General features: G+C 40.3%; 2 protein-coding genes across 3 annotated transcripts; one reads left to right on the top strand and one right to left on the bottom strand.

Annotated features, from left to right (window-relative positions):
• Positions 1-1,316: 1,316 nt before the first annotated feature.
• On the top strand, positions 1,317-9,710 carry LOC106334366 (E3 ubiquitin-protein ligase UPL3). 2 transcript variants are annotated; one of them, XM_013772661.1, is made up of 18 exons: positions 1,317-1,499; positions 1,582-2,556; positions 2,739-2,849; positions 2,929-3,045; positions 3,136-3,306; positions 3,379-3,540; positions 3,934-4,170; positions 4,253-4,374; positions 4,442-5,846; positions 5,958-6,056; positions 6,281-7,831; positions 7,941-8,165; positions 8,262-8,366; positions 8,557-8,637; positions 8,732-8,800; positions 8,913-9,041; positions 9,269-9,388; positions 9,477-9,710. In XM_013772661.1, exons 2-18 carry the CDS (start codon positions 1,645-1,647, stop codon positions 9,540-9,542), a joined length of 5,682 nt encoding a protein of 1,893 aa, XP_013628115.1. In that variant the 5' UTR covers positions 1,317-1,499; positions 1,582-1,644; the 3' UTR covers positions 9,543-9,710. The 2 variants fall into 2 exon arrangements, with proteins under 2 accessions (XP_013628115.1, XP_013628114.1); XM_013772660.1 differs by having other exon boundaries at positions 1,317-2,556.
• A 315-nt stretch (positions 9,711-10,025) lies between these two features.
• On the bottom strand, positions 10,026-11,596 carry LOC106328834 (heavy metal-associated isoprenylated plant protein 26). The gene is made up of 2 exons (XM_013767360.1): positions 11,335-11,596; positions 10,026-10,600 (listed from the first exon to the last, which is right to left on the bottom strand). The coding sequence occupies exons 1-2, from the start codon at positions 11,410-11,412 to the stop codon at positions 10,217-10,219; spliced, it is 462 nt and encodes a 153-aa protein (XP_013622814.1). The 5' UTR covers positions 11,413-11,596; the 3' UTR covers positions 10,026-10,216.
• Positions 11,597-12,627: the final 1,031 nt, after the last annotated feature.

Raw genomic sequence — 12,627 nt, 5'->3', positions numbered from 1 at the left:
AATTTTAATTTTAATTTTATATTTTCGAATTTAAATTTCAAAATTTTCATTTTTAAAAAAAAATTAATTTTTTTTTTGAAATTCCGAGGAAATGAACCCTCGGAAATTTCCGACGAACATTTCCTCAGAATAAGTCGTCGGAATATACCGAGGGACTCCTTCCTCCTCGGAATTTTCTGAGGGCTCCGTTTCTCGGAAATTCCCGATGAAAATTCCGAGGAACATTTCATCGAAACTTCCGAGGATTGGACCATCGGAAAGTCCATCGAAATATTCCGAAGAAGTTCTCCCTCGATATATTCCGAGAACCTTTCCGACGAACTGGTGGTCCTCGGAGTTTCCTCGGAAATTCATTTCCTCGGAATTCCTTCGGAAATTTCTGAGGGATTTCCGAGAAAAAATGAATTTCCGAGGAGTTATTTCCGAGGACTTGTTTCGTCGGTATGTCGTCGGAATAACGTTATTCCGACGACGTACCGACGATTTTTTCCCTCGGTATGTTCATATTGGATTTATAAATGAATCATAATTTCTGTTTTTCGGGTTAAATTAATATGTATATATATATATATATATTAAAAAAATCTGTAAGTTCCAAACAAGGGCACACTTATAAAAGAACTAATGTATTATATACTGTCATGTTTTTTTTATAAAATATGTACAATAATTTATATATGTCTTCATCCGATTAACAAACTCAAACCCAAACAACAAAAATTTCTACATTTAGATTTTAAATTAGCGTGTGATGGCTAAAGAAAAAAAGAAGAATAAATTTGTATCTTTGCATAGATCACCTGCATTTCATTGAGTAGATTCATTTAAATAAGTAGATAGATAGATTTTATTATCATATTTATTTTCTTAACAAACCATCATAAAAGAAGAATATATTTGTATCTTTGCATAGATCATATATATAATTGTAATGACTAATTATTTTCTCGACAAACCATAGTTTTTCCTTACTACAATCATAAAAGAAGAATATATTTGTATCTTTGCATAGATCATATATATAATTGTAATGAGTAATGTGTTATATAGTCCATGGATCGTAGTGAGAAGGTAGAGTTGAAAGTATAAGAAAGCGAACCTCCATCATAGTGGGGGCTTAAACCCGTGCAAGCTTGCAGATATCTATGGCTGATGGTTGGGCCCAGCCTTATATCTTGGGCTTATTTTGTTTCCATCTGTCCAGCCCATGATAAAGTGTAAAACGACACCGTATTAAGCTTAATGGAGTAAACGAATCACACGTAGCGGGGATCCCCGTGTCAGTTCTTGTCGGAAAAGCTGGACGGAGGAAAACGGTATCGTATTCGCTTCGCTTGAATCTATATATTTTGCGCAAAAGCCCTTTTCATCCCTTTCTTCTCTCATTACTCGATTTAGGGTTTTCTAATCTCGAAAGAAATCAAGATCCTCCTTCCTTCCTCTCTCGATTTCGATCTCGTAGCCCCTTTTGCGTTGATTTCGAATTCGTTCATCAATAGGTTTGTTTCTCTCTAGCTCCTAACGATCTCGCTAGCAAATTAGGGTTTCGAGCGAGCTTAATCCGATCGGTTTCTGGATCAGTTGAGATGCGATCGGAATCTCTCTGAATAAGAGAGACTCGTGTGGAGGGGTTTCTTCCTTTGTATGGAAACTCGGAGCCGCAAGCGTGCGGAGGCGACCTCAACTGCCCCATCTTCTTCTTCTTCGTCTCCTCCTCCTCCTCCCTCAGGTCCCACCACTCGCAGCAAACGCGCTCGCCTCTCGTCTCCCTCTTCCTCTTCAGCCGCCGCCGCTACCACCGCTACTGCACCTTCCTCCTCCACCCGCTCTCGTTCTTCTCGCTCTGCCGCTACCGCTACCGCTACAGCCGCCGTTACTCCCATGGACACATCCACCGAGTCTTCTGGATTCCGCCGCGGCGGGGGACGAGGTAACAGGGGAAACGATAATACTAATTCTGATAAGGGAAAGGAGAAGGAGCATGAGGTTAGGATTAGGGATAGAGAAAGAGACCGAGCCAGACAGCAGCTCAACATGGACGCTGCAGCTGCTGCCGCCGCCGCTGAAGAGGACGATGACAATGATAGTGAGGATGGCAACGGGGGATTCATGCATCCCAACATGAGCTCAGCCAGCAGTGCGTTACAAGGGTTGCTGAGGAAGCTTGGAGCTGGACTTGATGACTTGCTTCCTTCTTCAGGTATTGGCTCAGGTTCTTCTTCCCATTTAAATGGGAGGATGAAGAAGATACTCGCTGGCTTGCGCTCTGAAGGAGAAGAGGGAAAGCAGGTCGAGGCTTTGACCCAGCTCTGCGAGATGTTATCCATTGGCACCGAAGACTCCTTGAGCACCTTCTCTGTTGATTCCTTCGTCCCCGTTCTTGTTGGTCTACTTAACCATGAGAGCAATCCGGATATTATGCTTCTTGCTGCCAGGGCTCTTACCCATCTGTGTGATGTTTTGCCCTCTTCTTGTGCTGCTGTTGTTCATTACGGGGCTGTTTCATGCTTTGTCGCCAGATTGCTAACCATTGAATACATGGACTTGGCCGAGCAGGTTCGCTTTCCTAGCAATTCTTGATTTTTTTTTTTTTGAATATAATACTTATCTAAAATCTGGATAAAGTGTATGTTGTGGAATGTTTTATGCTGCAGTTTCTACACGTACATATCCAATATTTTAATTTACTTAGGACGAAATTTGAAATTTGATTTTATTCTTCATGTGATTTACAACAGTCTCTGCAAGCTCTCAAAAAGATATCTCAGGAACACCCAACGGCCTGTTTGCGAGCTGGTGCTCTTATGGCAGTGCTATCATATCTGGATTTCTTCTCCACCGGTGTCCAGGTGGGTAATTTTGTAACCTTTCTTTTATGCTTTCCATACTCGTTTATCTAATGCACTTTTTTTTACTTTGACTTTGTAGCGTGTAGCAGTCTCTACCGCTGCAAATATGTGCAAGAAGTTACCTTCTGATGCATCTGATTATGTTATGGAAGCTGTACCGGTACTGACAAACCTACTTCAGTATCATGATGCGAAGGTAAACGATCCTTTTTTTTTGCTGTACTGTGGTACTATCTAGTTCTGCTCTTGCCCCAGTTTCCTTCATAGTATGTTCGTACGGTGACAGGTTTTGGAATATGCTTCTATCTGTTTGACTCGGATTGCCGAAGCATTTGCATCGTCCCCTGATAAATTAGATGAATTATGCAACCATGGCCTGGTGACTCAAGCTGCGACTCTTATATCCGCTAGCAACTCGGGAGGTGGGCAAGCATCTCTTGGTGTTTCAACATACACGGTATGAGTTAATTCTTTTGTGTTTTCTATATTTCGTTATTCATAGGATGACATTTTCATCATATTTTCACAGGGATTAATCCGATTACTTTCCACCTGTGCGAGCGGTTCACCTCTTGGGTGCAGGACATTACTTCTTCTCGGTATTAGTAGCATTCTTAAGGATATTCTGTCGGGTTCTGGTGTCTCTGCTAATGCATCTATATCCCCAGCACTGAGCAGGCCTGCAGATCAGGTACGGATTTACTTTTTGACATCACAGACTTTATTTTGTTCATTTCCTGATAAAATAAATGGTGTACAATGAGATGCTTAGGGGACACACCTTCAAATAGATCACTTGCATTTAGGAGATTTGTCTATTCAGCTCGATGATAATCTATGTACATGTATTTTGAGCTTTATTTATGTTGTAGCCGATGGCTCAAGTTTCCTATGCTTGTTTTCTGGTCTGGTGTTGGAAGTGGTATAGATAAAAGCGCTTAGCGCTTCATCAGTGTGCTCTGTCTTGTTTATTTAACTTTGATCCCATGACTCTCTAATTCTTGAATATATTCTTGAACATGATCATGTGAGGTCCTTTGTTTCCAGAAAGGTTCCGAATTATAACTCTTGTTTTGCATCTTAGATTTTTGAGATAGTCAACCTAGCGAACGAGCTCCTCCCTCCATTGCCAGAAGGAAGTATCTCCCTTCCTACTAGCGCAAACGCGTTAGTGAAAGGTTCAGGCCAAAAAAATTCTTCTCCAAGTACTTCAGGAAAACAAGAAGATTCTCCCAAAGTTTCACCTAGAGAAAAATTACTTTGTGATCAACCCGAACTTTTGCAGCAATTTGGATTGGATCTTCTTCCAGTTTTAGTGCAGGTAATTTTTTGTTGCGGTTGCTACAAGTTAATGTTCATACAACCTCCTGTATGTCTAATTACCCTTGTTTTCTTTCCAACAGATCTATGGTTCTAGTGTCAATGGTACTATTCGTCATAAATGTCTCTCCGTTATCGCAAAGTTGATGTATTTCAGCACTCCAGAAATGATTCAATCTCTAATTGGTGACACAAATATATCGAGGTATGCTGTTTATGTTTTAAATTAGGTATCACATGGCGCAACTTCTTACATTATTTTTCCTATGTAGCTTCTTGGCTAGTGTCTTGGCATGGAAAGATCCACAAGTCTTGGTTCCTGCTCTACAAGTTGCAGAAATTCTGATGGAAAAACTTCCTGAAACTTTCTCGAAAGTGTTTGTGAGGGAAGGGGTGGTTCATGCTGTAGATCAACTTGTCTTGGTTGGTAAACCTAGTGCTAATGCTTCTACTGATCAGGAAAATGACTGTGTGCCTGGATCTGCACGATCTAGGCGTTACAGACGGCGAAGTAGTAATGCCAATTCTGATGGAAATCAGTCGGAAGAGCTTAAGAATTCTGTGTCAGCTAGCATAGGTGCGACCCATAATTCCATGGAATCTCCTACAGCGAGCTTCATGCTAAGGGAAACAGTTAGCTCCTGTGCAAAAGCATTCAAAGACAAGCACTTCCCGTCTGATGGTGGGGAATTTGATGTTGGAGTTACAGATGATCTCTTGCATCTGAAGAATCTTTGCACGAAGCTAACTGCTGGTACAAATGATCATAAAGTGAAAGGAAAGGGGAAATCTAAAGTCTCTGGGCCATGCCTTGGCGATTTTTCTGCTAGCAAAGAAGAATACTTGATTGGTATCATCTCCGAGATACTTGGCGAGCTAAGCAAAGGGGATGGCGTCTCAACTTTTGAGTTTATTGGCAGTGGTGTGGTAGCAGCATTGCTTAACTATTTTTCTTATGGATACTTTTCCAAAGAGAAGATCTCCGAGGTTGATTTGCCCAAACTTCGCCAGGATGGGCTCAGAAGGTTCAAAGCTTTTCTAGAAATTGCACTTCCTTCTGATGGTAATGAGGGAAAGATCCCTCCTATGACTGTTTTGATTCAGAAACTTCAAGATGCTTTGTCTTCACTGGAACGCTTTCCGGTCGTCCTTAGCCATCCCTCAAGGTCACTCAGTGGAAGTGCTCGTCTCTCATCTGGGTTGAGTGCTTTGGCACATCCTTTGAAGTTGCGGTTATGCCGTGCACCTGGAGAGAAGGCTCTACGTGATTACTCCTCCAATATTGTTCTCATAGATCCATTGGCAAGCATAGCAGCAGTGGAGGAATTTCTCTGGCCCCGAGTTCAACGCAGTGAATCTGGGGTGAAGGCAGCAGCGCCTGCTGGAAACACTGAGCCAGGCACATTACCTAGCGGTGCTGGTGTTTCATCACCATCCTCGTCAACTCCAGCTTCCACCACTCGTCATTCTTCTAGATCTAGATCAGCAATTAAAATAGGCGATGCCTCAAAGAAAGAACCTGTGCACGAGAAAGGTACCAGCTCATCTAAAGGTAAAGGTGTTATGAAGCCGGCTCAGCCGGATAAGGGGCCTCAGACAAGGAGCAGTGCTCAAAGGAAAGCTGTTCTTGACAAAGATACACTAATGAAACCAGCTAGCGGAGACTCCAGCTCTGAGGTATGTCACTGTAGGAAGTTCTGGATTACATGGTTGTTTATTGTGTAACATTATATTATGTTTGTGGTGTGATCTGCTTATGCAGCACTATCTTACTTATATTGCTTGCAGGACGAAGAAATGGATATATCCCCCGTCGACATGGATGATGCTTTGGTGATTGAAGAGGAAGACATTTCTGACGACGATGATGATGATGATGAGGAGGATGTAAGTATTCCCTCCCCAGTATGTACATTACAGACGCAATTATTTCTCTTGCTAACAACATGAAAGATGATACTTCTCGCAATAATGCTTGCTAGCTTTCCGTATTCTTAGATAAGTTTACCATATTGAGCTGACCTTATCGGAACCTTTCCTTTTAGAACTGACTAAAGAGAATTATGAACTTTATACCACAATTTCTCATATTGATCTGGTCTTGAATTCAGGTCTTGGATGACAGTCTTCCCATGTGCACCCCTGATAAGGTTCATGATGTAAAATTGGGAGACGCAGTGGATGATGAGGGAGCCGGCCTAGCACCTAGCGGCCGACAGATGAATTCAGCTTTGGCAGGAAGTAGTGGAACAGCAACTGCAAGGGGATCTAATTCTACTGATGCTGGCATTGGGAATCTTTATGGTTCTAGGGGTGCACTCTCCTTCGCTGCTGCGGCGATGGCAGGGCTTGGAGCTGCCAGTGGTAGAGGTATCAGGGGGAGTAGAGACCTACATGGGCGTACCCTGAATCGAAGTTCTGATGAGTCCTCTAAGTTGATGTTTACTGCGGGAGGAAAGCAACTTAGTAGGCATATGACGATATATCAGGCTGTGCAACGACAACTTATGCTAGACGAAGATGATGATGACAGGCTCGGTGGCAGCGATTTCATCTCGAGTGATGGAAGCAGATTAAATGATATATATACTATCATGTACCAGATGCCGGACAGCCAAGCGAATAGGTTGTCTGCTGGTGGTGCAAGTTCTACCACACCATCTAAATCCACTAAATCTGCTACTACTAATGCAAGCGTAGAAGCCCAGTCGTATAGGGCATCTCTTTTGGATAGTATCGTACAAGGAAAGCTTCCATGCGACCTTGAGAAGGCAAATTCTACGTATAATGTTTTGGCGTTGTTGCGTGTACTAGAGGGTTTAAATCAGCTTGGCCCTCGGTTAAGAGCCCAAACCATTTCTGATCGTTTCGCAGAGGGTAAAATTACAAGTCTAGATGATCTGAATACAACTGCTGCAAAGGTTTCTCATGAAGAATTCATCAACAGCAAACTTACACCCAAATTAGCTCGACAGATCCAGGACGCGCTTGCTTTGTGCAGTGGAAGTCTTCCCTCTTGGTGCTACCAGTTGACTACAGCATGCCCGTTTTTGTTTCCGTTTCAGACCCGGAGACAGTATTTCTATTCAACTGCCTTTGGGTTGTCGCGTGCATTGAACCGCTTGCAGCAGCAGCAAGGTGCTGACGGCAGTGGTTCTACAAATGAACGAGAGATGAGAATAGGGAGATTGCAGCGCCAGAAAGTGCGGGTATCCCGAAATAGAATATTAGATTCTGCTGCGAAAGTTATGGAGATGTATTCTAGCCAAAAAGCTGTGCTTGAAGTAGAATATTTTGGTGAAGTTGGTACTGGTCTAGGCCCCACACTTGAGTTTTACACACTCCTAAGCCATGATTTGCAAAAGGTTTCCCTTGGGATGTGGAGATCAAATTCTGGTGACAAGTTATCTATGCAAACTGATAGAGATGAGATTCAAGACGGTAAATCTGCAGCAGCTAGGGACAGAGATATAGTTCAGGCACCACTTGGGTTGTTCCCTCGGCCCTGGCCCTCAACTGCTGACGTATCTGAAGGTAGTCGGTTTCATAAAGTTGTTGAATATTTCCGCCTTTTAGGGCGCGTGATGGCAAAGGCACTTCAAGATGGACGGCTAATGGACGTCCCGTTAAGTACAGCTTTTTATAAGCTCATTCTTGGTCAAGTGAGTTTTTTACTATCAGTAACTTTTTTTATTTAGCTAAGAGTGGACTAGTAGTTTCGACACTTCTTTACGTTGTTCGTAATTTCTTTTTCTTTTCTCACCTGAACAGGAGCTTGATTTGCATGATGTTATAATATTTGATACTGAACTTGGCAAGACTTTGCAAGAGCTTCGTGTTCTTGTTGGCCGTAAGCACTATCTGGAAGCAGAAGGTGGTGACAACAGTAGCGTGATTTCTGATTTATGTTTACGTGGATCCCGTATTGAAGATCTTTGCTTGGACTTCACCCTACCTGGCTATCCTGAATACATATTGAGACCAGGAGATGACATTGTACCGTCTAATAAGCTTTACATCCCATATCTTACTATTCTTTTAGTTCTTGTCCATTGTTGCTGATGCCGTGTACTGTTTTCTGTTCTATTACAGGTTGATATTAATAGTCTTGAGGACTATATATCCCTGGTCGTTGATGCCACTGTCAAGAGAGGAGTTGCCCGGCAGATTGAAGCCTTCAGATCTGGATTCAATCAGGTTAGCAGTTTCACAGACTCTCCGCTTTGTCTCTTTCTTTTCCTGTTGGCTTCTAAATCATATGGAAGGAGTGGTTTCTTTTGGTTCATACTTCATAATCTTTTAAACAACAGGTTTATATTAAGTCTTTAATTTAGTCTTACCTTTATTATCCTTACAAGACCTCTCTGTTCTTACACATGATTACCAGGTCTTTGACATAAAATCTTTACAAGTATTCACCCCTTCTGAGCTGGACTACTTGTTATGTGGTCGTAGAGAGTTGTGGGAGGTAATTTTTCAACTTTCTTTTGAATTTCCACTACCCATTTGACTTGAATCAACTAGATAAAATTTTCATTTCTAAAACCTTTCTTTTATTGCAGGCGGAGACTCTTGTTGAACATATCAAGTTTGATCACGGTTATACTGCAAAAAGTCCGGCAATCATTTTCGTAAGTTACTTTCCTTGCTAGTTTTTTAAAAAACCAATTTTCTTTTACAATCAAGCTTTTTGCTTATTTATTGTTGATTCCTTTTTGACTTTGATTTTCACCCTGGTGGTAGTTACTGGAGATCATGGGAGAGCTTACAGCAGATCAACAGCGTGCTTTCTGCCAGTTTGTAACTGGAGCTCCTAGGCTTCCTCCTGGTGGCTTAGCTGTTCTCAACCCAAAGCTGACGATTGTGAGAAAGGTAAGAAACCTTTACTTATATATTCGGTTAAAAAGCGTTTTTTTAATTGAGCCAAGAGGTTCCTAGTCATGTTAAACTAGACCCACGAAGCCATATATCAAAATACATCTACACGTGACGCATTGTGGTGTTTGCTTGCATTTGCAAGACTTGTTAAGAGGAATTAGCTCTTACTCGATTTAAGTTGTGTATTTGCTTTCAATTGATGTGTTTTTGGCTTGGTGCAGCTCTCATCAACCTCAAATGCGGCTGCCAATGGGACAGGGGCTTCGGAAACAGCAGACGACGATCTTCCCAGCGTCATGACTTGCGCCAACTACCTTAAGCTCCCTCCTTATTCTACAAAGGTAACTCGTGTCTCTCTTTTTTTAAGTCTATGGTTTCTGTGTTTGGTTGGTTGGAGTGAGCCTGAATAGGAGTTTGTACCTGAAACAGGAAATCATGTACAAGAAACTGCTCTACGCGATCAACGAAGGGCAGGGATCGTTCGACCTCTCCTAGGCGTCTCTCTCTGTTGTCGCTGCGGCTAGAAACCACCAACCCTCTCTCTTCTTTGTACATTTTACATCGGAAGACTCTGATTTTGCACTTTGAATGTTATTTCTATTAAACCATGAATTATTAAAATTAGGTTCAATATTTTTCATGTGCAAGTAATATATTAAAACATGGAGGATAAAAATAAAATCAAAAGACAAACTTGAATAATTTTGGTTGCCTTTGAAATTCGTTTGAAAATTCCGAAGCAATTGGATAGTGGTGAATAAAAGCTGTCAGCTGAAAGAAATAAAAAAGGTACAAAGGTTTAGGTGTTGTATGATCCAAAATTCTGTTTTTTATAAAGACAGGATCTATCAGTCACAGCAGTTGACTGTTAAGATATCAAAGGAATCAAGAAATAATTGTTCGTTTCTGGAGATTGAACAGAAGACGTTTTCATCAGTTTTCTTTTTGATAAAAGTTAATTGGACATAGATATCTCTAGACACGAGAAACAAAAGCATAAATAGGAAAACATTACAATTAAAAAGAGCGTTACGAGTACAGAGTTCAAGCTAGACACAAGAAACCTACCATATGGTGGTATTGACTATTAATATACAAAAACAAAAACAACACACCAATACATTAAAAAAACAGCTGAAAGGGTCCACGCATGCAGCTAGAATGACAAATCACATGACCACGCAAGCAGTTGGATTCTCATCGCTAAAAGCAGTAGTGTAGCGGACCTCAGTGGAGCTAGCACGAGCCAGCTGCGAAACTCCAGGGTCATCCGCTCTTCTCACATAACCCGAGGGTGCTTTCTTGTCGTAGACTCCGGAGGCGTAAGGATGAGCCACGACGTCATAGGGCACGTAGGGCCAGAGCTCGACCTTCTTGCCGGTCCTGTGAGCCATACGGGACACCACCTTGTTGGGTTCGACGTAGCCAACAACAGTGACTTTGTGGGCTTTGGGCTCCAGCGACACAGATGAGACACCCTTCATGCCTTCCACCGACCGCCGCACTTTGCGCTCGCAGCCTTCGCAGTCCATCTTCACTTTGATCTCCACCGTCTATTAATTTATGATGTTAAGAAAACGACAAACAGAAAAATGTTAAGTGATACTATTACTTAAAAAAAATATCTAAGCAAAATAGTACTACTAGTTGTAAACGTCTCTGAGATAATCATATCATGACTGACTGGTGAGAGTTAGTACACGTGATTATGATTGTTTTCCTTTTTAAAGAAAAAAAAAGAAAAAAAAATAATCATAGATTCCGACAGAGAACATAGTTATACTAATAAAGTACAACCAATCCCGGTGTAAATCTAACAGATGGATGCAGCTTGTGTTCCAGAGTAAAACGAATCTATTTGGTCGGCGTTAATAACATTAATTCAAAGATTCAAACACACACAAAAAACCTTCAAATGAAATCAACAAAATTTTATTTTCATGATTGTAATTGTGTAAACTATATTAAGAAAATGAAAGAAAAAAGAGCAAAATCAAATTCAGAAACAATATTTTTCCACCTATCTGAGTTTTCTGTTCTAAGTAATTAAGAAGCAAGAGATATAAAAAAATTTGATAAGCATAGTTAAGATAATTGCTACTTAATTGTATATTTATGGAACCTAATCAACGAGATCTACGAAAGAAAACGGTCCACATCTCACTCAAAACTTTCCTTCTCATCGAACTTAGCGGACTCGTCACTTTCCCAAAGAATCTTCTTTTTGTTTTTTTTTTCAAAAATCAAGATCTAAAATTAGAAGAAGAAAGATGGTGGTGGGCGTTACCTGCAACTGTCTGCGCTTTTTAATCTTGTGACCATGAGAGCAATCAAACATTTCAGAGACATGATCAAGAACACCCATGTTCACCTTTAACACTAGAAAAAACCTGAGAGATCTATCGAATGAAGAATTTTTAAAAAGGTAACCTCTAGGAGAAGGAGTCGATAAAAAAAAATCTCTAGTAGTAGAGAGAGTATAGATGATAGTTGCACACAGCACAGTGATTCAGGGGCAAAGGGAAAGTTGATAGGAAGTAAATATGATAGAAATGATAATTTAAATAGGGGAGAAAGAGGATACAAAGACAATAAAATAGTAGTCGGTAAATATCAATTCAAAGTTAAACTAATTATTTATTTAATTCAAAAGTTAATAATTAAATGGATGATGGCTCACCATTCCTCTCTTGTCCCACCACCAGTTTCATAGTCGACGTCTCTAAATCTTCTCTTGCATTTTTACCAAAAAAAAATCTTATCTTCATTAATTTTTTTTGTATATATTGTTAATTACCTGATTTCAGTTTAGTATTTTGAGTGTTCGGTTTGGCTAGAGTTGGATTAATGTAATAGAAAGGAGAAAAATAACAAGGGTCATACCATAGTTTGAAGAAGAATATAACATTTTTACAATAAAAAAAACTTGTGTCAAGTCCTATATGACTGATCTTGGGATGGAGACAGACAGACAAGAACGGTGCGTTAGATTCACTGCTGCTTTTTATATACAGTATATTTAAAAAAAAAGTAAAAGAAAAATAAATAATTAATTTTGATGGTATGGGAAACAGAAGAGGCTTTTGGATAATCGATGACTCGCAAGTCTCACCGACGTGCCGACTCCTTTCTTTATTTGTCTCACTCGAAGTTTGGGCCTCTGTTGGATCCTTTATGAGGCCTACCATTTTTTATCATTTGTTTATCGGTCTCTGGAACCATGACATTCAATTATCCAAAATTCAAGAAACGTTGCACAAACATGTTGAAGGTCAATTTCAATTTTCTTAGATGCAGTGCCTGCTCCACACGGTAAATTCTAGGGCCAAAAAAAATTATTTACTCTCAAAAATTTATATACAAATAATGTTTAAAATATTTTTAAAATTTAGTCAGTAATATTTGTATATTTTGTAGTAAAAATAAAACTATATACATATCAAATAATTTCATCGCACGGCTTATCCATAGTGAAGCCGGCCCTGCTTAGACGTTGGTAGTACTTGCTACTGAGTATTTCATAATTGATCAACCGTGTATGCGTAAACAAACTACATATGAAAGAAGAAAAAACAAAGAA

The sequence above is a fragment of the Brassica oleracea genome, chromosome C3 (assembly GCF_000695525.1).
Source record: "Brassica oleracea var. oleracea cultivar TO1000 chromosome C3, BOL, whole genome shotgun sequence".
Taxonomy (NCBI): domain Eukaryota; kingdom Viridiplantae; phylum Streptophyta; class Magnoliopsida; order Brassicales; family Brassicaceae; genus Brassica; species Brassica oleracea.
The sequence above is the reverse complement of the archived record's forward strand: the minus strand, read 5'-3'. Positions and strand labels throughout refer to the sequence as shown.